Below are 27,723 nucleotides of genomic sequence, written 5' to 3' on the forward strand. Positions count from 1 at the left end.
AAGCAAGCAAATGCAGATGATATCTTCCTTAATGATGATAGTGATGCAGAAGATGGTGTCTTTAGCAATGAGGATATAGAGGAAGACTTTATCTCTTCCGATGATGATAGCGACCATGATTTTGCTATTTAGTTTTTTTTTTTTTAAACATGATGTTTATTGTCTTTTTTAATAAGGATATATAATTTATGGACCTTTATCTACAGTTATGTGGTTTTTTACATGGTTTAAAGTTGGTGATTCTCCATATATATGTTGCTTTAATTTAGTGGTATTTGTCCAACCAATTTTTAAGTTACAGTTTTCATGGTAAGCTTAGATGAAATGAGTTCGTACAAGCTTTCAAGTTTAGAATGTTCAAATTGTATTCTCTATTGACTATAAACACTAACCATTTCAATCATGGCAGGCATTTGCATCATTATGGCTACTAGAGGACGACGTCCAATGTTTAAGCACCAATTAAAGACAACAGCACCTCTGATCCAAGACCCATTGGGATCATCTTCTAAGCTTAAAAAAATCAATCCAAAAATGTCCAAACAACCTACAGCATCTCCAATCAATCAAACCTTGAGATCATCTCCTAGAAAGCATGCAAACGTTAATACTAAACACCATACAACACCTCCACCTCCACCTCCACTTCCACCCACCCCAAATCCAGCAACACCTTCACTTCCAGATACAGTACAATCATCGACAACTCCACAACCAACTCCAGCACCCATTCCCCCTCGTTCGCCTACATTCAGATCAACTTTGAACCTTAATGAGGACTTCAACTTCCAACCTACAGAGCCATTAGAGACTTCTCAAGTTAGTCATTCCTCTATCCCAGAAGAGGACATTGAAACTAATGGTATGATTTTTTAATTTGTAGATTTGCTCTTGTTTCACAATTTAGTTTTTAGGAAGTAGATTTATACTACAACAAAATTTACAGATTGGTTGTTTTTTCTTTTGTCCTTTCATAGTATGAATTGAAGCATGTTGCTATTACTAACAAGTTTTTATATTGTCAACATTAATATAAGTGATCATTATTTTATATTTGAAAGATACTCTGACAGCACATTTTCAAACAAAAATGAACAATTTATACTTAGGAAATTTAGGAATTTTAGGAATTTTCACGCAGTCAATTGGTCTAAAATTTATCAACTTGGTTCTAGACTCACTAAGGATGATGTATAAAAGGAATCGTGCATAGTGGAGCTGTGCAAGTCACAATAATAAGTCAATAAAATTGACAATTTCTCGGCAAACACAAAATTTTCTGATATAGGTTCAGTTTAGAAAATTCATTATAATTTCATCATAGCTCCTTGTGGCATGGTTTTGATCTTGAACCACTCATTAGTAAGTCTAATTTTATTGATAAAAAACTTGGATCAAATTTCCTGCCATAAAATTACAGAATTCTCACAAGGTTCTACAAGATTATTGACTGAAAATTAGGTAACATTCTTAAAAACCTTTGGAGAAAAGGTAACTCAACCAACACAAATGGAAATGCAAATTAAACATTAAAAAAAACAAATAAACAGAGATTAGAGCTCAATAATCTTCCATGAACTTGATGTTAAAATATGCTAAGAATCTAAGAACATGCAAGTCCTTCTCTATCCTCTTATATTTTTCCCCTTTGCTTGTATGTAAGAAAAAACCAATTGATGTATTTCAATTCATAACCATATTGATGTATTTGCTTGAGAATTTGATTTATGTAGGTTCCAAAATTTGCAAGAAACGCGGTGTAACACGAGGTCTTGAACTAACAAAGAAGAGACGTGCTGGTGAAACGATTGAAGTTGATATTTCTGATCATACAATGCGAGCTGTGGGACAAAATTGTCAAATGTACATCACTGATGGAGGGTGTATGATTCGGAGATATGCCCCACTACAAGTAAAGGGTTGGAAGGAAATCTCAAAAAAAGTAGTTGCAGGATTAATTCGTCGAGTACTTGTAAGTACATGATTACATTATGTACCTTACAATAGATTGTTTAGTAACCATATAATCTTTTATTGATATGGTTTGAGTATGTGAATTAATATTTACATTGTTAGGTATTTAATTATAGTTGTTAAATTTTCAGGAGAAATTCACTTTAAGTACTGAACCTCATGTGGATGTGGCGATCGTGGACGACATGAAGCGCAGATATTATAGGTGGCGCTATGCACTACATGAGAAATTTCTTTCATATGCGACAGTGGAGGAGGCACTTGCGCATTGTCCTAAAAATGTTTCAGAGGATGATTGGAAGTATCTTGTTAATTATTGGCAAAGTGATGAGTTTATGGTGAGCTTAAGCCGATTAATAATTAATTAGTTGGTGTCTACATTCTCTTTTTATGGTTTAGATTTATTTATAATTATTAAACTACTCATTCCTTTATTATATGCTTTTTAAAAAAAATGCTAACTTAATATTTTCATTTTAATCAAGTTAAAGAGCACAAAAAACAAAGAGAACAGGGAAAACTTAACGATAACTCATTGTGCTGGGACAAAGGCATTCAGTCGTCTTCGAGAAGAAAATGTAAGCTTTCTTTTGAAAATTTTATTTTTTCTCTTATTGTCTGTATGGTATATGCAAGTTGTATATCACCTCTGCATGGTGGTCTATATATGGTTGTCAAATTATATAGAAAAATCATGAGAGTGGAGAGGAGCCTAGTCGAATTGAAATGTTCAAGCTCACTCGGTTTAGCACAAAAAAAGCATCTTGGGTTGGTGAAGATGCTAGGACTGCCCATGTAAGTCTTTGTTATATATATAATTAAGTTTATATATTGTATTATTGTTGTAATAATTGAATCAATTACTCTTAATTTATCCTATCTTATGTGTAGGCTGATATGGAGAAGCTACAAAATCAGCCACAAACAGATGAAAATACTGAAGTTATGACTGATGATCAAGTCTATGATAAAGTTCTTGATACAATTATTGGCCATCCACCTCGGCCAGGTTATATACGTGGGCTAGGAGCAGGTCCTAAGCCAAAAAAGTCCAGATTGGAACAATCTAGTCGTGCACAACTTGAGGAGGTTGCAAGGATAGCAGAGGAGGCTACAAGGAGGGCCGAGGAGGCTACTCAAAGGGCTGAAGCTGCAGAGAGACGAGCTATGCAACTAGCTGAAGACTTAGGGTCAATGAAGGCAACTGCTGAGGACGCAGAGAGGCGCTCTAATCAACAAGAAAATGAGTTGCAGACATTAAAGTTAAAGACTAGTGAGATGGACAACATGTTAAAGTTGATAGTGCAAAGTTTGGCACCATCCACAAATTAAAGGTTTGTCTATATATATTTCTTTTCTATACTTCTTTATTTAGGGTAAAATACAATTTTTAGAGCTTTGATCGCTGGTTATGGTTTCTATACAATAATGTAGATCTAACTCACCCATCAACAATAATAAATGGGTTTTGATTTGTAAGGGTCGAGCTTGCCCACTCCCTGTAAATGGGTTTTAGTTTGGTGGGTGCAACAAATGAGTTTGTCCTCATGACTTTAATTCTTTAATTCTTGTTTTTTTTTCTCTTTCTATTTGAGCTGCAAATGGATTCCAAAAGTAATTGTTCCTTCCACTGTAGATTTGTTTGGGTGCTGAGAAAATAGAGCAATGAAAAGATGAGATTTTTTATTTTCTTTTGGTTCATTTTTCTTATTTGGTGCATGAGAAAATAAGTTGTAGTGGAGGGATAGGAAAGTTAGGGAAGAAGGGGAGGGGAGTGGTGAGGTGGGGTAGCAGGGGAGGGGAAGAGGAAACACTTTTTGTGATTCTCTGTCTTCTTGTGGCAGTGGCAGTGTCTTCTTTGTTATTTTCTTTTTTCTAGCTTTATGTCGCTCTAGTTCTGTTTCTTTGTATTGGTCATGGACTGGGTGTCATCCCCATGACTATTTATTTCTTGTTTCTATATGTAATTGATATATATTGAGAGGCTAGGCAAGGGTAAGTGTGTTTATTATTAAATATGTTTTAGTGCTAACTTTGTAATTCCCAATTTTTTATTTCATATCTTTTAGTTGTAACTTTGTATCTCTTTTTAAATATGTTTCTTGGATGTTTCTAGGCTCTAACTCTTCATGAGATATATATGTGTGTGTGTGTGTGTGTGTATCTATGTGTTTGGGTTGCCGTTCCTTGTTTGGCATAGATATTGCATGCATACTACTAATTATCTAAAAGCATTTTGCTATGTGGTAGTATTATATTACAAGCACAATGGACTAATACTATTTATGCATTTATCTCTTATTTTCAGATGAATGATTGATCAAAGGCGTACATCTCTCTTGGAAATTGAATCAAGGTTAAATGTATTTTTGGAAGTGTTTGTTATGGATGAATTTTGGTATCTAGAGATTTTCTTTTTGGGTTTTATGTTTAGAATTTGATTTGTGAGAGAGATGTACATGTTTTGGTGGATAAACTTTGATATCCAAAAACTTGCCACTTGTGTCATTTTGAAATGGAATGTATATATTAACATCTACTATTGGTACTTGTATATTGAAAACAAAGTAGGATGCATTTAATTTTAAACATTCAATTTGTGACCAATTAATTAAAGTCTCATCACTAAAGCTTGCATTTAGTGACCAAATAAATTGGTCACTACATATCCATCTACAAGATTTTAGTGATGAATAATCTTAGTGAGGAACCATGTTCCTCACTAAAACTTGAACATGACCATCAGTTGATTCAGCTATAGTGATGAAATGGTAGGTTTTAGTGATGAAAATTTTGGTCACTATTTCATGTAATCACCATATCTAACCATCATGTATTAGTGATGAATTGATTTAGTGAGGAACATGGTTCCTCACTAAACCATCATCTATAGTGATGAAACATAGGTTTTAGTGACCAAAATTTTGGTCTTTTAGGGATGAATTAGTTCATCACTAATTCAATTATTTTTAGTGAGGAAATACTTTGGTCACTAAACATATAGGGTTTTAGTGATGAAAAGTTTTTGTTCCTCACTAATAGGCTTTAGTCACTTGGTTCTAGTGACGGCGCAGTGACGAACATTTTTTCGTCACTAAATTGCTTTAGTGATGAAAAATTGACTTTTAGTGACCAAAATGCTCCATCACTAAAGCCCAAATTTCTTGTAGTGATAACAAGTAAATTATCTATGAGCAATTCATGTAACTGAAAAAAAAAATATTAAAAAAAGTTATGTATAAGCATTTGATGTAAGTAAATTATATATAAGCATTTGATGTAGGTAAATTATATATAAGTATTTGATATTGATAAATTATGTACAAGCATTCGAGGTAGATAAATTATGGATAGGCATCTAACGTAGATAAATTACATATCAGTATTTCATGTAGGTAGGTTATATATAAGCATTTGATGTAGGTAAATTATATATAAGAGGTTAATATATGATAATTATGTTTCAGAACTTGATATAAATAAATTATGTATAAGCATATTATGTAGATAAATTATGTATACGAAATACTTATACGTAATTATGTATATGTAGGTAAATTATTTCATGTAGGTAAATTATGTAGAAGCATTTACCAAAAAAAGAAAAGAAATGTATAGGCATTTAATTAATGCAGGTAAATTATGCATAAGCAAATTAATAAGCATTTCAATTATATTAAATATATAATATATGGAGAATATATATATCATACCATATATGGTGACTTAAATCTAAATTTTATTATTGACATTCAAAAAAAAATGTTGAAAATTGATTACAACAACAATCAATAACCAAGATATAAGGAGGATAAATGTTTTTCTCCAAATACAAAAAGTCAACCTGTGTTTAAGGTTAATTAGTTATGAAGGCTTAAGGGCATTTTTGGCATCTAAAAAACTATAAGGCTAACTCATCCTCGCTAAAATGAAAATTAACTTAATTGGCATCCAGTCAAAGGGGTTAACACTTGAAAAAAATTTGTATGAATTTTAATTGAAGAAATATGAGTTTGAAGGGGGTTTCCCTAATTTACTAATAATTTTATATAGACAATAAATAAGAGTACTTAAAAACCAAACAAGTTTGATTCTTCTTAGTAATGGATTCAGATCCACTGCTTGTTTTTGCTTGACTTTTAATATTAGTCATGTATATGTTATTCAAAGGTAAGGAGCAAAAGATGAAATAGATTCGTAACACTAACTTTTAGGGTGTGAGTAGAGTTACATAAACCATTGAAATTATATTACGTACACAGTTAAAATAGAAACAAATAAAAATAAGACAATTAAGTAGAGAATTCAAATCTATTACTTGCTTACGATACACAAACAAAAAAAAAGTAATTTTCTAATTATTGATTCCAATATTTGCAACATTTTCAAATATTGAAATAATTAAGAATCATTTCATTCCTATCTTCGTGAATTTAAGATGATGGGAATGTCATTACCAAAAAAGTGATCTTGCAAACCAAACGGAACTATATTAATTTCATGCTTCCATACTCTTTTAATTCGGAAATAGAAAGGAAAACAAGATATATATATATATATATATACTTTAAATATAATTTGTTAGCAAGTTAATACGAATCTAACTAGTTTATAAAAATTCCTAACTTCAATTTATCTTAATTATAAGTGCAAAAAAAAAAAAAGGTTATTTATAATAGTCTCTAACTTCATTTGCGACAGTAAAACAATTATATTTTTCAGTTTTACTATTAAACTTAATTCTAACTCATTATTTATCCAGTCAGTCAAATTTGCTTTAAGGATTTGACAGTTCTAAGTCTCTAATGCATGTAGAATATGTACCATTTTTTTTTTTGGCAATCAATACGTACTAATTGATCCCTGATTTAAGTGGATATCGTATGGCTCCACATGAATCCTACGTAACAATGGATAACTATACATGTGACATGACGACTCATTTGATAACATTAGTATGCAAAGAAGCAAGCTAGAGCTAAGAGAGAATTGAATTGAGATGGATAAAAGGCAAAAGGAACGTGAAAAAAGACAACCCGGCCCAAAGTTAAAAGAAAAGGCATACAAAATTAAGCAACCTTTCATGGCTTTTGCGAACATTACATAATTAGTACGTACATTTCATGTTTAGCCGTTTCCTCATAATGGGTATAATCAATCGCTTCAATATCCTTTCCCAAATCCCACCACCTTTCCTTTTCTATATATTTGCCTAGCTACCTATAATAATATATATGCACATTTAATTTCCCTAGTAGTTTAAAAGGCATACATATATATAGTTGTTCTGAGCAGGAATTAATAATAATTAATATGGGTGGTAATAAGATGAGGATGCTAGAGATGGGCAGTGGTGCTAGTACTGCTGCTGTGGTGGTCATTATGATTTTGGTGCACTACTGCTCAAAATCAAATGGGGCAACAACAGCAACAACAACAACAACAACAACTGATGATGATCATCAAACTGTGGCTGTGGGGTCAGAGGCAGCGCAGGTTCCAGCACTGTTTTTGTTTGGGGACTCATTGATTGATGTTGGCAACAACAACTACCTTCGGTCCTTGGCAAAATCCAATTATGACCCTTATGGCTGCGATTTCAGGGGAGGCCCTACTGGCAGATTCACTAATGGAAGAACTTTCGTTGATATGCTTGGTAACTAGGCTAGCTACGTATCTACTAGCTTACTTATAATTAATTTCTATTACTAATCTATAATTTATATATCTATTATTAATTAAATTTGGTGCATATATGTTGTGGGATTTTCATATGTGCATGCAGGAAATTTGCTGGGCCTTCCTTATGTTCCAGCCTTTGCAGATCTCAATACTAAGGGAACGAGAATGCTTGGGGGCGTCAATTATGCTTCAGCAGCTGCTGGCATACTTGATGAGACAGGCCAACACTATGTCTGTAGTCTGTTGAACCAATTAATAATATTTAATATATATGTTATGTTACTTAGTTGCATGTCTAGCTAATAAATAAAAATTAAATTGCTTTGATCCATGGAATTCAGGGAGAGCGTTATAGCCTGAGTCAGCAAGTGGTGAATTTTGAGAGCAGCTTGAATCAGTACAGAACAATGATGAGTGCAACCAACTTGACCCAGTACCTGGCTAAGTCCATAGCAATTTTGGTGTTTGGGAGCAATGACTACATCAACAACTATCTCATGCCTTCCATCTATCCTTCCAGCTACATTTACACCCCTCCCAACTTTGCCAACCTTCTCCTCAACACCTATACTCGCCAAATTCTGGTCCCGTCTAAATTCACAGTCTAACAATATAATTAAGATTACCCTAATTTATGTAATATCGATCAGCTCATGTACGTGCCTCTTTGATGATATATATACATACATATATTTTTTTTTATTGCAGGCTTTGCACAGTGTAGGATTAAGGAAGTTTGTGCTAGCAGGAGTTGGACCATTGGGTTGTATCCCTAACCAGAGAGCCTCAGGTCAGGCTCCGCCCGGAAGGTGTGTGGACCATGTGAATCAGATCCTTGGTACCTTCAATGAAGGCCTTAAATCACTTGTTGACCAACTTAACAGAAACCATCCTGGTGCCATCTTTGCCTACGGCAACACTTATGCTGTTTTTGGTGACATTCTAAATAACCCTGCCCCCTATGGTAAGACCCCTTTGGATCTAGATCCTTTGTTTGTTTTTTCTCTACTTGTTTCTGCTTGATTTTTAATCTTAGCCATAACGGCCCCTAAGGACAAAAATTTTCATTATATGGGAGCCTTCAGTTTGTTGAACCAAACCCAACACAACTCAAGGGATCTATATCACCATATAGGTCTATATGGGTTCCTGCTTGTACTAACAGAGTGTACTTTAAATCATGCATGGCAGGGTTCAGTGTGATTGATAGGGGCTGCTGTGGAATTGGGAGGGACAGAGGGCTGATAACATGTCTTCCATTTTCAGTTCCATGCCCAAATAGAAATCAGTACATGTTTTGGGATGCCTTCCACCCAACAGAAGCTGCAAATGCCATCCTTGCTTGGCGGGCTTTTAATGGCCCACCCTCTGATTGTTACCCAATCAACGTACAACAAATGGCTCTCATCTAATTGGCAATATTTGATGTTTTCAAGCCAGGATATATGCCACTTGAGCATCCTATTTGCTTTAGTTGTTTCTATTATCGTGTCTTTGTGCGATTCTATGTTATATTATACTAGCCTCTCTCCGCACTCGCGGGATGTTATATCGAGTGCGGGATGTTATATGATACTAGCTTCTCCGTATTCACTCCCCGCATATACAAATATTTTGTTAAATATAATCCGTTTAATATGCTTTTTCTATTATGTATATGTTTTTTATTTATTTAATCAATGAGTTGAAAATTTAAAATCATATAAAAGCTTAACTAAAAAATTTTAACATACAAAAAATGAGAAAGAAAATATATGCTAAAGAAGATGCATTGCACCAACTAAGATTGAGTGATTTCATATTGGATGGTTACAATAATTTAATGATATTTCGATGCTGCTATACATAACACGAAAAATCGAAATAAATTGGTCAGACCAAGAAAAAGATGGATAAATACATATATACATAAAACAAATGTCAAAATTAGAGTACATCATAAATATAAATTTTGTACAAACATCAACATATATACAAAAAACAACTGTTCGATATAAATGTAGAGTACATCATAAATGTAAATTTTGTACAAACATCAACATATATACAAATGCAGTCATTACATCTCATTAACATCCACCAAAAGTCGATCATCAAGGCCACGCACGGCTACCGTTTCTCTTTACTTGATCTTTCACATTTTAGTTGTCAATCTATGAACAAATAGCATAAGATAAAAACTAATGATAGTAATACATTTGTATTGAACATTTTATGAGATGAAAGAACTTATCGACATTTAAGTTGGAAAATAAAGAAAATAATCGACATGAGAAATGTATTTGCCAATTTTGGTATGATAATTTTTGAAAGTATTGTCATTGATTTGTAGTTACCTGTTAATAAGCCACATCATTAGTTGTACCTGTTAATAAGCCACATCATTAGTTGGAAGGAAGCAATACTTCTTTGTATACTACATTTCTGGTAAATGTGCCATCTTGACACTATTGTGCCATTTTTAACCAAAATTTTGGTAGTTCCCTATGACACTCCCCTTGATAAAGCCACATATAACTGTCCATGGTTAAAAACTTGATCTGGAAGGTAAATGCCTACGTGTAGTATTGTTTGACCTTGAGATTTGTTTATCGTTAGACAAAAACTTAATTTAACTAGAAATTGCTTTCTTGTCAAAACAAATGGAAGTCCATAAGTTTCCTGTGTCTTTAGAGGAATACGTGGTAGAACAACTTTGGTTCCTACAGATTGTTCAGTTAGAATTTCTGCATTAATGAGATTTTGGTAACAACCACGACATGATAACCTTGTGTCGTTACACAACCCCAATTTTGGGTCAATATTCCTCAATAACATAATTGGAGCCCCTATCTTTATAGTCAACTTATGTGGCGGCAAACCAGAAGTAGTGATTGTGTAAATTCCGGCGGATACAAATTCCTCGTGTCATTGATCATCCTCAACTGAGTCAAATGAATACATGGCCGATTTGTTCTTCTCCTGGAAACATACCAATTATTTTTTCATTAACCATGTCAACATTGTCGTTTGTAGGAGTTACCAATGTCTGTTCTACTATGTACTTTGCATCATCTATATGATCGTCCAAATTTGGGCAAACTTCACCAATTAATTATTTGATTGATGGAATGTTCATTCTCCTATCACTACAAAAAAACTGTCAATAGATATCGCCCCTTGTATATCAGATTTGAAATCAACTGATATTGTAAAAATTATAATATCAGATAATTTTTTAGCTGATTTCTAAACTCTATTAGAAATCACATGATTTTTATCAACTGATATATAATATTTTCACTTTTTCTAAGAATTTATAAAGATATCAGTTTAAACTGTCAACTGATATGTTAAGTTTATATTTTTTTTCCCATCTAATTTTTTTGCCCACCCACCCAAACACCTGATATGTTATGACAAATGCTGGGCTTCCATTAATCCACACTTTAAAAAAATTTAACTTTCTCATACCAAACAATATCTCACTTTTTCTCATACCGCAACCCCTATCTCTCCATTCTCTTTCTCTCCCAGAGTTTTCTCTTTGATCTGCCACCGTCCGGCGGCAACTGGCGACGAGATCGGCACCGGGTTGCTCGCCTCCTCCTCCCCCTTCTCCCTCTGGTCTCCGTCTCCTCGAACACCCAGCCAATAAGCCGATTCGAACCCAAACAGCGTCAAACCCATTTCCGGCGATCCACCGTTTCCGGCGACGGAAAGGTGTTGCGCCACAACCAACCTTCTCTCCTTGGTGCGCTGCACCTCCTAGTACCTTTCTTTTGTTCCGACGACGACGCACGGCGGCGCATCAAAACATAGAATCTCGCGGCTTTCCGGCGAGTTTACAGCGACTCTGACGGTTGTTAGCCTCAACCCAAGTATCAATCTTGGTCCCCTCTTTATGCTCTACGTCTCTGTGTTTTAATTGGAGAAATAAGATTTTGAAGGAAGTACGTTTCTTTAGTTTTTCACACCTTTTTCTTTAACCTTGGAGGTTTCATAAGCATAAATGATGAATATATGGTATATTTATAGGTGATCATTTAATAACCCAATATAGCCATATAGGTGATCATTTATAGGCCTTAGACTTTTTGTTAGTGCGGTTAGAGCATCATTACATCTTCCTCCCATTGTTGACGTGCTTAATTAATTTAGGCTTATTTACTATTTCATTCTCTGAAAGTAACTTCAATTCTCACTTTATCCCCTAAGGTTTATTTTGTATCACATTACCCCCCTAAAACTAATTCTCGTGTATCATTTTGCCAACTTCCTATTTTCACAAACTTTGGAAATTAATTAAAAATATCTCCAAACTTAGAAAAATACACGAAAAATTTCTACGGACTTTTTTTTACTAGTAATAATTACTATGGGTCAAATTACCAATTTTTTTACCGAGTTTTTCCAGAAAATTAAAATACTCTAGACTCTTTGAAAATTCATAGAATAATCTCCCAAACTCCAAAAAATACGAGGTTTGCACCATTGGTCTTCTAAACAATAACACTACCTTTTTTGTGAACACTTGCTACCCAAAAGACCTCTCGGTCTTAGAGGAAAATAAATTTCCCTCTATAAAATAAATTCTAGAAAAATTTTAGAATTTCCATAAAGTTTCTGAAGAATTCTCTAAATCAGGTTTTTGGTAATTTCCAAAATATTTTTGAGAATTCATTCGAGACTTTACGGAAATTTTAGAATTTTTATAAAGGGAAATTTATTTTAATTTTCAGGAAATAAATTTGGACTTCCCAAATTTTCTAAAAACTCTCAGAGGCCAAATTGGTAATTTTTCTGAGCTTTTTAAAATAAGAAATGGGCAAAGTGATACACAGAATTAGTTTTAGGGAGTAATGTGATACAAAATAAACCTTAGGGGGTAAAGTGAGAATTGATGTTGCTTTCAGGGGGCAAAGTAGTAAATAAACCATTAATTATAATCCTCTAGCTACTGGGTAGTGATTGTTTAACAGCACATAAGGGGTCTTTCGATTTCCTAGGTTATGACACATTGCATTCTTTCTTTTTTACCATTGAATGACTTTCCATTAAAATAGGCCAGAAAAGCCAAGCAAAAACATCCAAACAACCCAAAATAACTACAAACCATACAACTAGCAATTGAAGAACGTACAAAACTAACAGAGATCTCAGAAGCCATACAAACAACTCAAATAAGTCATTAAGCAAACCATCAGCTTCCAAAACATTGAGCATAGAGAATGGGGGTGATGACACCCAATCCTCAGGGCACATTCTCCTTCAAGATAGCACAACTACCTCATCCGCAACTTGATTAGCTTTTCTAGACACCCAAGACCATCTGACAGAAGAGAAAGCCGGCCTCCTGCACTTGCCAAATATCATGTATAATAGGAACTATTTGCCAAGAAAAGGAATCAATAAATCGATTCAGAATGAGAGACATGTGGTAAGGAGTCTATAAACTCAAATAAATTTCTAGCATGTAAATTGACAATTAAAGGGTCAGGGGCAATCTTTTGAAAAGTTTCTTTGCATCTACCCTTCCAAATTGCCCAAAGAATAAAACATATCCATGAAATTAGGAAGGGCTTCATCTCTTCGGCTGGGCTGGTGCCTTGGGCTTTCAATTTCTTCTTTCTTCTGGACCTTGCTAGCTCATTTCTTCATCCTTCCTTTTTGGGCTTCTTCAAACTTAAGGCCTACACAAATTAAAACAAACTAATTACTAAACAAAGTCATAAAATTCATAAAATCAAATCTAATAATAAAAAAAACTAAAACCTACCAAACTCTAAGAATTTAAGATTAAAACTAATAAAACCTAAAAAATAAAATATTTACTTAAAATAGGAATAAAATTTTAAAAATGCTAGAAAGAAAGGACTAGAATGTATAATTTAAAGCTTAAATAAATAGTATCAAATGAGCTCAACAGTTTTCAGTTTTTCAAACAAAGCCCTAGGATTACGGCGTAAATGGTTTGAGTCCTATGGGATAAAATTTACAAAGCAAGTCCTAGCTTGATCCTAGGAAGTAATAAAATGACTACGGTAGAGAGCTGTAAGAACTTACTGATATATCACTAAGTGTGATTGTCTCGGCCGTGGCTGAAACAGAAGCGCCGGCTCCTGCTGAAACCTTGGGCACCAGCGTTTGATCAGAAGTCTCCATTGGCGTAACATATTCTTCCTCCACCTGCATCTAAAAAAGCATGAGAATGTACCTAAAATTAAGAAAGGAAAGGATAGAAAAAAAAAAAAAAAAAAAAGCAAAACTTACAACTGAAGATGGTTGTGCCGGGCTTAATTGAGACCCTTCGGCCGGATGAGCCTCTAGGACTTTATCCTGAGTTGTTTCTACCGTAGCAAGCTCAGTATGCTGAAAAGAGTAGAACATATCAGCGAGAGTTGATAATAACACTGGTTTTCAAGAAGCTTTAGACATTCATGACTTACAATTGGCGGGCTAGGAGTGGCTGGTTGTACGGCCACAGTTTGGCCGATAGCACCAAGGCCCACCGTGGACAATGGGGAAGTTTGCCCAGGGGCAGTCTCTTCAACATGAGTGGGCTGCAAAATTTTTATTATTAGTTAAAAATTGTACTTGGTAGTAAGAAAGGAAAAACATTGCTCTTCAACCTCTGCCGAGAAAGGAAAAACATTATTAGTTAAAAAAGTAAAGGAAAAACATTATTAGTTTGTACTTGGTAGTAAGAAAGGAAAAACATTATTAGTTAAAAATTTTTAATACTCTTCAACCTCTGCCAAGACTTCAGATTGCGGTAAGACATTGCCGGGGTGCTCCACTGCTTCCTTCATCTGAAATCACCACTCAAGCATGAATTTACGGCAAAAAAAATCAAATTGAAAAATTCTTCCAAGCTAGTGTTAAAAGTTACTTACAATGAACTCAGTTTCCACGGCCGAAATATTCTCGGCCAGAGTTTCATAAGGAGGGTCTGAAGGCTCAATGACAGCTTCCTTGCTATCACTCGACTGAAATTTGTTCAAAGGTTCAGGAGTTTGAGATGCATAAGATGATTGACATATGAAACAAGATGTGGGAACAAACTTACCACAGGCTCGCCACTACCTTTGACCGCGGTGCGTTTTTGCCGAAGTTTGCAACGGCAAAGTGGGGTCTCGCCGCTATCACTCTCATCTGCAAGTAAAGGTGAATGGTTAAGTGAAAGTCAAAAGAAACCAAGAAAATTAAAAGCTAAAGCATAATTAATACACTTACCAGAGAGCAAACCCTTACGTTTTTTAGGGTTTTCGCCGGGTGCTTGAGTTTCTACTGCCGGAAAGAGGGCTTTTTGGACAATCATGAGGTCCTTCCCTTGACCCAATGTCACAACCAAAAGTGAGAAGGTTTTTAAAAAATGACAGTTTTAAAAAAGAGCGAACTTAAGGTAAACTTATAAGGTCAGGCAAGTTTGCTTGCTTCAAAAGATGGTTTTTGAATCTCGACAACTTTGGCCGGACTATCCCTAGGCTTCGGTTTAGCCGAGGCCTTTCCTTTGGAACTTCGCCTCCTAGCCGAGAAGATTTGGCCATAACCAGACTTAACCATACTTTGGAAGTAGGGGAGGCCTTTTAAAGCTTTAACCTGTGCTGCCTCCACCGGGAGTTTGAACCGGTCACCATTTATCACTGCAAGCCAATCGCCGTAAATACGGCGTAGTCTAGCAGTAAGAAGTGATGGGCCTCATCGCAAGATTGTCACGATTGATGTAGAAGTACCGATCCATCTTCTCGTAGGTCTCCAACCTAGTTACCTTAGCTCTAAATGAGTTAAGTCTATTAAAGTATAGCGCCAAGGGGACCAGTGTGGCTTGGTGGAAGCCCACTTGCAAGGCACAGGTTTGATGGATAAAGCTCCATACCACCCTTTTGACCTTGCCCTTTGTTGGCAGAACCTCACACCAGGTTCCTTTGTTGGCATAAACGCTCCCAGAAGTAGCAGTAGAGGCAGCGATAGAGGAAGAAGTTGTGGTTAAGGAGGCCATTGATGATTTGATAAAAGATAAAGATTAGAATTTGGAATTTCTGGAAAAAGCAAGAACACAGAGAGGAAAGCTTGAGAAATTTGAGAGAGTTTTGAGAATTTGAAAATTCTGGGAGCGTAAAGTGCAAAAATGGCTGACACAGGATATTTATATGCCTTGGAGATGAAGAAGTGCGCGTGGAGGTTGGTGGGAAGTTTCAAAAATTTTGAGGTTTTTATTATTTTAAAGAAAAAACATGATGATGTACAGTTATCGAGACGAGTTTTGGGGGCTGAAAGGAAACTATGATAAAACATGATGAGGTACAGTTATCGAGATAAGTTTTAGGGGCTAAAAGAAAACTATGATTGACGTCTCTTAGGTTTTCGTGCAAGCCACGCCGCCTAATTCACTCACGTGATCAAATGCATATAATGCTGAGATATTGTGCCGTTGAAGGGAATCTTGCCTTTTAAGTTGACACTATGAGACCCATGGCAGAAAGGAGAATGCAATTCAAGTAATGCCCCAAGTTTCAGGAAGTTAGCGTTTCCGCTGATCCAAAACAACTTTTAAGTTTCAAGAAACTCGGCGAAGGAAAGTAGTTACAAAGCATTCTGCATTTCCTTAACCAACTCGACAGATACGAAGGAAGCTCAAAGAAATTGGGGAGCATATGTTTACACCATAATTTGGTGTTAGGCCAAAAGCATGGCCAAGTCCAATTTTACTGAGGCCCAATGACCAGGCTCAATTTATGACCCAACTGATAAGTCTAATCTCTGGATAAACTACCACGTTTGCTCAAATCAAGGTGCCATTTGGAATCTAAAGTATGACAAATAGAACAAGAGAGTTTGTTCTCGGCGAGATTCTTCCGTCGATAGGGCAAGTACTTCAGAAATCACAAGTGTTCTATTTGGCCGAGAATGGCTTCATCAACCCCCACCAATTAACAGGACAAAGAACAAAGAAGCATCTTTTTGTCAGAAGCCAGACCAATCAACGAATGAGGAGAATAAGGTACTAACACAGATCCTAAGGAGCGAAGTGACAGCCCCAGATAATAGGAAGTGACATTTCAAACAAGAACAAGTTTCGAAAATAACATATGTGAGATTGACATCATTGGAACAAGTTCCAAAACCAACTTACACAGCCGGCTGTGCAAAGAACGATCAGAAACAAGTTCCCATAATGGGCGACACAACTGGGGCGTTCACACTTAGAAAATTTTAGTATAAAAAGGGAAGAATCCAACAGAAAGAGCATCCACGATCAACACAAAGAGACATAAGTCTTGAAAATCAATATTCAACCTCCCTACTCTCAATCTCTATTCAAGCTTCCAAGATCTTTATCTTTTCAACTTCACAACTCTTCAGTCATTTACCTAGTTACTCAGAAGCTATTTATATTAGATCATTTTAAATCTTTAAGCTTTGAACATTTCTTGTTTTTGTGAGCTCTGCTAAGGTTTCTCCCTTGGTATTGATTTTCTTGTAAGTTTCAACAGTCGAATTTCGTGTATCAATCATGAGGTTTATTGTTAGAACTACCATTGTGTCTCGTTTCCAGGAAAACCATATTGTGCATATGTTCTTTGTTAATGTTCATTATTATTTCATGCATCCAGTCACTGACAAAAACATTATTTGCATTTATGAATTTGAAGCAAGTCACCGAAACCTTTGATGTTTAAACAAAGTCCTTGAGGATCAAGGTAGTGTGAACCTTTGGTGAGTCTTTGTTCCTTGCTTGCCATGCAATCACTTGGTTGAAGAAGAAAGATCCAACGCAAACCACACAAATTATTAAATCAACACTTTCTCTTACGGCCATCCTGGCTGAGAACAGTGGCATGCCCTCGCAGCAACTAGGACTACATGACTACATTTCTTATTTTGTTGCCTCTCTTGACCATCTGTTGTATCATTAGGTACCTCTACATTTAAAGCTTCAATATTCATATTTAAGTTGTTCTTAATCATCATGAGAAATAGGTAATTATTCTTATTTATGAGTTAGACATAAATAGCTCACCGTGAAAAGTAGATCTCAAATTAGTGTTGTCAGACACTTGCAACCCATGTGAACGTGCTAAGCCTTATTTGTCTGAAACGCATGCTAGTAAACTCCTCACCAGGATTATTGAGTTCAAATGATACTCTTGAACTAGCACCTTTATGCTCTACTTGTTCTATTCCTTCGATTCAATTTGAGCAAAATGAGTGCACAATTCATTTTTTAGTAATTTTATTTATAAAATCTGTGTAGATTGGTCAATCGTAACCCTAGTTACAAAACTTGTATCCAGTCACAACCAACTTGGTATGCAGCTTCTAGTGATCAAGACTTAGGCCCCGTTTGGTATTGCTTTTCAAGACTAAAAATCACTTATTTTGACAATTTTGAACCCAAAGCCTGTTTGGTAAATGAATAAACTTCAGCTTTTTTTTGACAGGACAAGGCCATTTAAAGCGATGTTAAGAAGCAGCCTTTCAAATGCTTTTGAAATTCAACGTGGGAATAAGCTGCATAGAACTGGTTGTTGGTTTAATGAAAGTTTTCTAAATGCCCAGAATGTCCTCCTCAAATATCACAATTTACAACATATGTATATTTGTTTTGTTTACGTTTTCAGAGAACCCATCATGGTTTCGTCTTCCCTCTTATGTTCTTCTTTTAATTCCTCTTTCTTCTGCTATGGTTCTTCCTACTTTTTTTTTTTTTTTATGAATTTCTTCCAATCCCTATGAGTAGAAAAACCTAGATAAATTTTTATCTTTTTTAGTTGTCGATTTTTCCCCTTTTTCTCTATTTTTAGGGTTTTTTTTTTCTCTTCAAAATCTTTCTCAGTTTTCTATTCTATCTCATAGCCCACAAATCTCTATTGATTTCAAAATTTTGAACCCTAATTGTCAAATTTAATTTTGTTTGGATTTAAGTTTTTAATTTTTTAGTGATTTTGAAAATTACTAATTAATTGAATTGTTGTATTATATTCTTGTTTCTATAGTTAATATATAGGAGTTGTATGAGTTCTTGATGGTCTTGGTGTTAATCTAGAATTGCTCAAATACTTATTTGTCCAAAAAAAAAAAGAATCAAAATAGCTACCTGTCTATTACTAAAACTCCAGTAGGATTACATTGTTCCTACCTCTCATATATCTTAGTAGTTGTATGGACTTCAAAAGAACGCACTTGGGCTTGAGCACAAATTTTAGGTCAATTCTCTTTTTCTCTGTTTCTCTATTCAACTTTATTTACAACTCATGATTATTCTTAAGCTCTATTTGTGAGGATTCAGTTGTCTTCTTATGTTGGCTGCCACAAATTAAGAAAAATATTTAAGAAAAAAATGCATAGATGCAAGTAGAAGTGTTATTTTAATCAAATAAATTATTGAATAAAAAATACTTTGAACAACATATCTAATTTAGTCAATTTACTTAGCCACAGCACTCTAACGTTAAAATTTACCAAACACATACAAATTATTTTTTATGCCTATTGCACTTTTAAGAATACAATTTACCAAACGTTTAACTATTTTATTTCACAATTGATTTTTGTCACAGAACATCTTAAAGTGATTAATCTTACAACACAGCAATACCAAACTGGGCCTTAATATATTAAATTAGTTGAACCTATACTCAATTAATTAACTTAGGGTTTGACCGATTTTTTTAAGGTGGATATGGCTTGGGGCTTGACTGTGTATATTAGGCAAAAAATTAATTTTTATTACCCGAACATCAATCTGTATGCAAAAGGCAATATTGTTTGTGATTGGACAAGTGACTAATCATTAAACTTTTGGGATATTGACTAATTATTAATTTTTCTGGCAATAATGTTTGTATACCTTAAATCATTGTTATGGAAATAATATTTGTATAACATTAAAAATTAAATTTAAAGCTAATTTGAATAATAAATGCTCTTGAAAATATTGTAGTTGTATAGATATAGTTTAAACTATTTTCTTGTTAAATGAAACAGTTAAAAAATGAAAATACCTAGAGCTTTCCATATTGAATAATTATTTTTTAAAAATACCTGAACCTCTTTTTTCTCCATTACTTAAGCCCACCCTTGAATTGTAATCCCATACATTTTCAATCGATTGTTTTTCTCGAGCTAAAATGCGTCGTCATGCCAAGTAAGCCTGATGTTCTTCATAACTCAATGAGTGTGTTGCCATTCTCGATGATGATTTCTTTCACGATCCATTAGCTATTTCTGGAAGTTTTGTATGTACAACTTCCTGCTCCTATAAGTTTTATAAAATATAAAATAATAATAAGTATTAAACTTTCTATATGCAATTTATAGATATAGATAATTTAGCATAAAATACTTGTATGTATAAATATTTGTTTTCATAGACTTAAACTAAATTGTTCCAATTTTATGCGTACATTTTTCCTACAAATAGAACCTTCCATATTGGTGTCATAGCTTTGTGGAGCAAAAAAAAAAAAACAAAACATGAAGAGAGTAGGAGGCTTTGTATTTGAAACTATAAAATGTAATAGGTTTGTCAAAATCTTACTCTTCTCTTGAAAATGTCATAACTTGATGGCCACAATGTGGGAAATACTGCATAGTCTGCATTATCTTCCCTTTGTTTTTTTTTTCTTTTAATTTGGGAAGTGCATATAGTTTCTTGAAAATATCAAAAGTCATAAAAAAGGAACTAAAGAAAATTTTTCCCAATGTAAAAAAGGTAATCATTACAACTAAACACATATATCTTATGTGCAAATTTATCAAACATGCATCTATCTAAAAGACAGCTTACACGTTTTGCACCAGCATGTGCACAAAATATAGAAAGAATGCATGTGCCACAGCCAACATCTGAGAAGAAAGACAATAATCTCAATTCCAGAATATTGTTTCTTAAGTAGTGTAAGAACAACACTAGCCCAAGACTCATAATTAATCACAAAGTAGAAGAAGAAATATAACACTCAAAAGATAATCTTATTTCACAGAGAATAAACCTTACAGAGAAATAAGAAGGATACAATGGATTTCTGATGATAAAAACTAAAAGGAGAAGAGCCTTAATTAAAGGAGCAGCTAAGGCTAATTAAAGTAAACACAAGTTCAGAGGAGGAGAAATAAATGCAGGGTAAAGGTGGATATTTCCCAAGGTGAATGAACCTGCAAGGGGAATGATCCTGGAGAGTTTATTTTTAGAAAGCCACTTTAATTCTAACACTCCCCCTTAAAGTGATTTTCTAGAAACCAATCCAAGCTGAGTACGAAAAGCTTCGAAAGGTCCTTTGAAGAGTGACTTTGTGAAAATGTCAGCAATGTTGGCATTGCTGCGTACTTCCGAGACATTGATAGTTCCATCAAGCACACATTCACGAATAAAGTGATGAGCAATCTTAATGTGCTTGGTTCTTGCATGACACATTAGATTAGTTGCAAGCTTTATTGCACTTTGGTTGTCACCATGAATAGTAATAGGATAATGAATTGGAGAAACAACATCCTCAAACAATCGTCGCAGCCACACACATTCTTGAGCAGCAAGAGAAGACGCCTTATATTCTGCCTCGGTGGTTGAGAGAGAGATAGAACCTTGCTTCTTACTACACCAAGAGACACAAGCTGAACCACAAAAGAAAACAAAAGCAAAAGTTGACTTTTGATCATCCAAATCACCACCAAAATCAGCATATGTGAAACCTTGTAGTTCAAAACTAGCTTCCTTCTTGAATATAAGTCCCATGTCAAGAGTTGTAGAGACATATTTCAATATGTGATTTGCTACATCGAGATGAGGTTTTCTCGGAGTCTACATAAAACAACTAACAAGCCCAACAGAGAAAGAAATAACTGGCCTTGTTATAGCCAAATAAATAAGACTGCCTACCAATTCTCGGTACCGTTTGAGGATCAGGAAGAAGTTTACCTTCTTCACGTCTTATCTTTAAGTTTGCATCAAGTGGAGTGAAACATTTTTTTCTGTTGTCTAACTCAACCTTCTCAACTAGCTTTCTTGCATAGCTCTTTTGAAATAGAAAAATTTCATCCTTCAAATTTTCCACTTCCAAACCAAGAAAATGAATCAATTCACTCAAGTCTTTCATTTCAAACCGCAATGAGAGTTCAGCTCTAAGCTTTGCAATCTCCTTATCATCATTGGCGGTTACAATCATGTCATCCACATACAAAAGAATTATCATACGCAAATTCTCATGCTTCTTAACAAATAAACTTATATCAGAATTAGAAGCAACATAACCACAAAATAGTAAGAATTAAGCAATCTTACCATACCAAGCTCTTGGGGCTTGTTTCAAGCCATAGAGGGCCTTTTTCAATTTGCAAACCAAATCTGGTTTTTCTTGTGAGACATAACTCAATGGTTGAACCATGTAAATTTCTTTATTAATCTCACCATATAAGAAGGCATTTTTAACATCCAGCTACCACAATTTCCAACCTTGACAAGTAGCCAAAGAAATCACAACACAGACTGAAGGTTTCCTCATAGTTCTCCCCAAACTTTTGAGAGAAAGCACGACCAACAAGCCTTGCTTTATAGCGGTCTACACTTCCATCAGCCTTGCGCTTTATTTTGTAAACCCATTTGCATGTTACCAGTTGTACACCTTGGGGCTTTGGAACAAGATCCCAAGTCTCATTTTTAATGAGCATTCATCTCATCATCCATAGCAAACTACCTCATAAAAACAAGATGGCTCACTATCATCAAATGGACCAGCATGCAAACAAGAATAATAGCTCACATAGTCACCCATTTCCACTTCACAGTGAGGTATTTCAGCTCCACTTCACTGTGAGATATTTCAGCTCCAAATGGACCAACTTCCACTTCACTATGAGGTATTTCAGCTCCCCCATTTCCTTGTTCCACTGTAGAAGAATCAACTTGAGTCATAGCTTCCTTAGTTCCTTGTTTATCTACAGAAATATCATTTGGATCCATTGATTGACCAATTGAAGAATTGGGAAAGGAATCTGCCAAATCAGGTTCAACAATAGTGTCTTGTCATAATAAGAAGAAATTAATCTCATCAAAACCAACATCTTTATAAACTGTAAATTTATGAGTTTCAGGATCCATGCACTTCCAGCCCTTCTTTCTTTCATCATAGCCAACGAAAATGCATTTTTTGGCTTTTGCTTCTAACTTGGATCTTTGATCATTTGGAATATGAATATAGCATATTGAACCAAAAACTTTGAAGTGCTTGAAAATTGGCTTCTCACTGAACATTTGCTCATACGACGACTTCAAATTAATTAAATTAAGAGGAACCCCGATTAATCACATAAGTTGCACAAGCTATACCCTCTGCCCAAAAAGTCTTGGTAAAGTTTTTGCAAATAACCAGCTTCTACAAGTCTCTACTAGGTGCCTAATCTTCCTTTCCGCCACAACATTTTACTGTGGTGTGTGAGCACAAGTGAGTTGTCTGCAAATACCATGTTTAGTACAAAAAGTGTTAAAATCTGAAGAGGTAAACTCTCGACCATTATCAGTCCGAAGACACCTTATTTTCCTTTCAAGTACTGCTTCAACACTGATCTTGAACTCTTGGAATTTGGAGAAGACATCAGACTTTTCTTTCACAAAATTTACCCAAGTATATCTTGTAAAATCATCTACAAACAGTGACATGTATTGACAATCTTTGAAATAAGGTGTAGTTGTAGGTCCCATCAAATCACTATGGACTAATTCCAATGGAGCCTTGGTGCTAGAAATTAGGGGTGGACATGGGTAGGGTTGGGTCGGGTTTGGACACAACCCGCAGACCAACCCGGTGGGCTCGGTTTGTAAAATTTACAACCCAACCCAAACCATTAATAGGTTACAAACCAAACCAAACCAAACCAAACCATTGCTAATCGGGTTGGATTGGTCGGGTTATCCACTTTGGGCCTACACAAAAAATATTTGAACAATAAACTTATATAATTAAGCCAATGAAGGCCAAAAGCTAAAAGCCCATGCAAATGTTGCAGTTGGGTAAGGTGTTTGGAATCACTTTTATAGAGAATGGATTGGAAGTGAGTTATCTTCCTAGCCGATGTGGGATAGTGGCACAGCTAGGACTTTTGCTATTTCTTTCTTCTTTTGTTTTTTTTTGTTTGTTGACTCTTTGCTTCTCTCTCTCCCTCACTGTAACAAAACCCACACCAACTGCCATTATAATAAAAAGACGGCCCTGTAACTCTGTAAGCCTCCCATTTTCTTCTTCTTTTTATGTTTTTTACATTATTATATTTGTATATTTCATAATTAAGAGTTTCAAGCCCTCCATGTTCACCACCAAAAAGAAATATTAACTGGAGGAATTAGGGATCAAAGTTGATTGGTCATCTACAAGGCTCACTCTCATCTCTGTCAAGTGTCACCGGCGGCACTCTTTACATATGGATGTAGAAAGAAGCTAGAGAGGTGGGAGGATGAAGATGAGTGGAGGATTCCTGCTGGGTGGTTAAGCGCAGCGGGTTGGTTCGGTCTAGATCGGGCTTTTAGCTTATGCACCCGTAAACTGGCCTGCATCAGGTCGGGTTGGCCGGTTAGAGCACCGACTACCTTTGTTTCCCTTTCTCAGACTGAACCAAACCAACCCATTCAGATCGGGTTGGTCGGATTGGTCGGGTTGACCTGCACTTTGTCCACCCCTACTAGAAATTGATTTGGAAAAAGGTAGTCGATGTACCTTCCCAAATTGGCACCCTTCACAAACTTTATCACAGGTAAATAAGTCTATCCATACAATTTTTGTCCTTTGTAAGGTTATCATAGATTAATATAGAGAAGTGATCTAAAGCTAACTTGTTAGCAAATTAATATGAAGCTAGCCATGCTTTTGGGCCCATCACATAACTAACTTATAATCCGAACCGTCTATTATTTAAACCCTACTTTAAAAATCATTATTACAAAAAATCAACTAAATTGAAAACATTTAGTTATCTAATTGTGATCAAATAAATAAACGATCATTGTTTTTCGGTAAAAGCATATAAATATTGTTATTTTAATCAAACGGCAAATGACTTCTAATTTTGAAAATTTTTTTACAGAGATAATCTTTGAAGTAAAATCTAAAAAATGAACGATTCAATTTTTGAGATTATATTGTGGGATAGGCTCAACATGACAATATGGTGGTTAGTTGGTATTAACTTCTTAACGAATTAGCTATAGAGCATTCTTAGATTAATATATATCAGGCCCTTATTAGTCTTTTTAACCCTAATTTGTTGGCAAATCAAGTGAGAGACAGAGTAGAGCATGGTCAATAAATAGGGAGAGGGTTTTGCCGTTTGGGTTTTGTTTTGACTATTGTGTTTCCTCTGTTCAAACACTGGACAGAAAGGAATGGCGTATTCAGGGTCGTCAAAATCTTCTGTATTGAGATCGCTGTGCGGAGCTGTGGTTGAAAGTTGGTCTTGGCGCCGTTCCTACGCCAAGTTAGCCGCTTCTTCTTATGTGGAAGGGCGGAGGGAGAAAGACGAAGGAGAAGTTGAAGACGACTTTGCAGTGAGCTCCGGAATCAGCAGACCCCTTTCTGAAATCCTCAAGCAACTCAACAAGAAAGTCCCTGATTCCCTCATCAAAGTCCGCTCTGAAGATGGGTTTTCCTGCAAATACATCCCCTGGTATTATATGTATACATGTATATTTTATTTTAATTTCAAAATCTTCGGAAAAATGAAAACAAGCAAAAGGGTCTCTGAATCCGTTGTGGAATTGACATTTCAGGCACATTGTTAACCGGATTATGAACTTGCATGCTCCAGGTACTATTTTCCGTTCATATCCCAAAGACAAAGTGATTTCCGGTTCTTGCTTTTCAATTTCATGCTAAATAATTGTATTTGTAGAATGGTCTGGTGAGGTCCGAAGCATCACCTACTCTGCTGATGCTAAGTCTGTATCTGTTGTTTATCGTGTCACGCTTTATGGAACTGACGCTGAGGTACCCTTTTCATATTTCAATTTTTTTTTCCTCTGAACCTTTTAATTATGATTCTGTTGGATGCTATAATTCACAATTATCTAAACAATCTACATTTTTCCAGTACATGAGTTTAATGTATTTAGAAATGAACATGTGTTAGTATTTGTATCTCCTATGTACAAATGAATGGCTGGAATTCAGTTGTATAAGTATTCAGAAATCTGGTGTCATGAACTGTTTTTTCAGTGAATTTGGAACTCAGTTGTATTAAGGTAAGCATATTCTCTCATTTATGAGAACCTCATAGAACTGTTTCTTAATTTCTGTCTTTATCTTTTGTTAATACAAGTGGCATTTGTGATTTATGTGATGGTAGGGTCGGAAAGTTGTATACATTCCTTTGGTGGTTTCTCTAAGTATTACTGAGATATACATTTGTTTAAAGAAAAACTGAAATATATGTCAACTTTGTTCTAATGGTTGAAGTCAGGAGGCTTCCACAGGTTCTGTGATTATGAATGAAGAAATTCACGGAAGATTTGGTTGATGCTCCTTTAATGTGCTTCAGAAAATAGAAAATAGAGAGAGAGAGAGAGAGAGAGAGAGAGAGAGAGAGAGAGAGAGAGAGAGAGAGAGAAAATAATGGAAATTTTGGATCTGACTTGCTTTCCACTCTATTTGTGTCCTGTTTCTGCCAGATTTTTAGGGAGTCGATAGGCACAGCTTCAGTAGATGACACAAGTTATGGGGATCCTGTACAGAAGGCAGAAGCAATGGCATTTCGCCGAGCTTGTGCACGCTTTGGGCTCGGCCTTCATCTTTATCATGAGGATTTGTCGTAGTGGGACATAGCTAGTGCTTGTGCTATGAAGCATATAGGCTTCTATGCAATGTTTTGTGGATGATGGATGGATGATGCTTCAGGTGACTTGTTACTTTCTGCTGTGATTTGTGTGGGTAGATTTTGATGATGCGAATCATGCGACCCAGTTTGTTGGAGTGGAAATTTTGTGTTGTATGTAATTGTCATTCAAGCATTAGCCTCTGTAAGTAATTAAGCTAACATGTCGAGTAGTTTATGGTCAAAATGTTGTGTTTTGGATTTGTTTTTCAGTTCTAGTTATATTTGATCATGTTGTGCTAGTATATTCTGCATGGACTTTGTGGAAATAGACTGACTTGTATATTCTGCATGGACTTTGTGGAATGAACAAAATTCTGTTATTGATGATGGGTATCCGAGAGAAGCTACCATTTTATATGAGTTTGCTGTAATGTGCCTCCAGGATTTAAAGGGTTAGCATGCTACAAACTAAACATTGTAGATGGATGGAACTGTTTGTTCTACTAAGCAAAAACGAGGATCAGGGGCAATTATAAAAAATGTTGCAGGTGAGTTGGTCCTCGACAGGGCAAGTCGAGCACAGTATTTTTTCTGCGTATGGGCAAGTCAGGTGCTGGCTTTTCTGGAGGGTCTTAATAAATTAGTGTTGGAAAGTGGCTTCTGTTCTTGTTGAGTCTGATTCCATTGAAGGGATCAATTGGCTGCATACCGAGCGAGCCGAGGGTGGTTACTTAAGCTTAGTTTAGGATTGTTGTAAGCAAAATTGTTGTGAAGTAAAATAGCTGTGAGGTAAAGTCAGCTGTTATAATTATATTATAATGTAAAACTGATGTGGCTATTTATAATTACTAAAAGGAATTAATGTCATTTTGCTCCCCAGACTTCTAATTTGAAAACCCCTGACTTTTTCAATTTTGCCAATTGAGATTCTTTCGTCAATTTACATATTTTTCATCCTAAATGTCAAGAATAATCAACCAAAATTTAGCGAAAAATGAAGGAGAGATAAATGATGCATGAGGAAAAAATGGTAAGATCTAAATGGAAGAGACCATTTTGCCCTCAAAGATTTGGATGAAAAATGTGTAAATTGTCAGGAGAACCTCAATTGGTAAAATTGAAAAAGTCAGGGTCCTTCATTTTCCAAATTAGAAGTTTAGGGAGCAAACTGATACAAGTGTAATAGTCTAGGGAGCAAAATGGTATTAATGTCTTACTAAAATAGACATGATGCTAAAAGTGCCTTTCAGTTATTTGTTTGGTAAAAATAAAATGTTTTTGAAATTT

The 27,723-nt window shown here is 35.2% G+C and overlaps 3 protein-coding genes and 1 pseudogene across 3 annotated transcripts; 3 read left to right on the forward strand and 1 right to left on the reverse strand.

Moving 5' to 3' along the window:
• Positions 1–402: 402 nt before the first annotated feature.
• LOC147280537 (uncharacterized) lies at positions 403–3,306 on the forward strand. Its single transcript, XM_086252226.1, has 7 exons — positions 403–862; positions 1,734–1,972; positions 2,106–2,312; positions 2,460–2,552; positions 2,662–2,769; positions 2,866–3,063; positions 3,106–3,306. The coding sequence occupies exons 1-7, from the start codon at positions 403–405 to the stop codon at positions 3,304–3,306; spliced, it is 1,506 nt and encodes a 501-aa protein (XP_086108352.1).
• Positions 3,307–7,302: 3,996 nt separating this feature from the next.
• Positions 7,303–9,068, forward strand: LOC147280538 (GDSL-like Lipase/Acylhydrolase superfamily protein). The gene is made up of 5 exons (XM_086252227.1): positions 7,303–7,630; positions 7,760–7,887; positions 7,998–8,240; positions 8,365–8,620; positions 8,848–9,068. Exons 1-5 carry the CDS (start codon positions 7,303–7,305, stop codon positions 9,066–9,068), a joined length of 1,176 nt encoding a protein of 391 aa, XP_086108353.1.
• Positions 9,069–10,040: 972 nt separating this feature from the next.
• LOC147280539 (uncharacterized) lies at positions 10,041–11,325 on the reverse strand (annotated as a pseudogene).
• A 13,656-nt stretch (positions 11,326–24,981) lies between these two features.
• Positions 24,982–26,809, forward strand: RAD52-1 (cobalt ion binding protein). Its single transcript, XM_086251982.1, has 4 exons — positions 24,982–25,290; positions 25,394–25,431; positions 25,516–25,610; positions 26,291–26,809. The coding sequence occupies exons 1-4, from the start codon at positions 25,010–25,012 to the stop codon at positions 26,432–26,434; spliced, it is 558 nt and encodes a 185-aa protein (XP_086108108.1). The 5' UTR covers positions 24,982–25,009; the 3' UTR covers positions 26,435–26,809.
• The last annotated feature ends 914 nt before the right edge of the window (positions 26,810–27,723 follow it).

This window comes from Dryas octopetala, chromosome 7 (assembly GCF_963921425.1).
Source record: "Dryas octopetala chromosome 7, drDryOcto1.1, whole genome shotgun sequence".
Classification (NCBI taxonomy): Eukaryota; Viridiplantae; Streptophyta; class Magnoliopsida; order Rosales; family Rosaceae; genus Dryas; species Dryas octopetala.

Bases quoted from the DNA above. Each gene is read 5' to 3' on its own strand.
- LOC147280537 (XM_086252226.1), top strand. From the start codon at position 403: ATGGCAGGCATTTGCATCATTATGGCTACTAGAGGACGACGTCCAATG. The intron at 863-1,733 runs GTATGATTTTTT...TGATTTATGTAG, and splicing joins AGAGGACATTGAAACTAATG to GTTCCAAAATTTGCAAGAAA. The intron at 2,313-2,459 runs GTGAGCTTAAGC...ATTTTAATCAAG, and splicing joins GGCAAAGTGATGAGTTTATG to TTAAAGAGCACAAAAAACAA.
- LOC147280538 (XM_086252227.1), top strand. From the start codon at position 7,303: ATGAGGATGCTAGAGATGGGCAGTGGTGCTAGTACTGCTGCTGTGGTG. The intron at 7,631-7,759 runs GTAACTAGGCTA...ATGTGCATGCAG, and splicing joins AACTTTCGTTGATATGCTTG to GAAATTTGCTGGGCCTTCCT. The intron at 8,621-8,847 runs GTAAGACCCCTT...CATGCATGGCAG, and splicing joins AAATAACCCTGCCCCCTATG to GGTTCAGTGTGATTGATAGG.
- RAD52-1 (XM_086251982.1), top strand. From the start codon at position 25,010: ATGGCGTATTCAGGGTCGTCAAAATCTTCTGTATTGAGATCGCTGTGC. The intron at 25,291-25,393 runs GTATTATATGTA...TTGACATTTCAG, and splicing joins TCCTGCAAATACATCCCCTG to GCACATTGTTAACCGGATTA. The intron at 25,432-25,515 runs GTACTATTTTCC...TTGTATTTGTAG, and splicing joins TATGAACTTGCATGCTCCAG to AATGGTCTGGTGAGGTCCGA.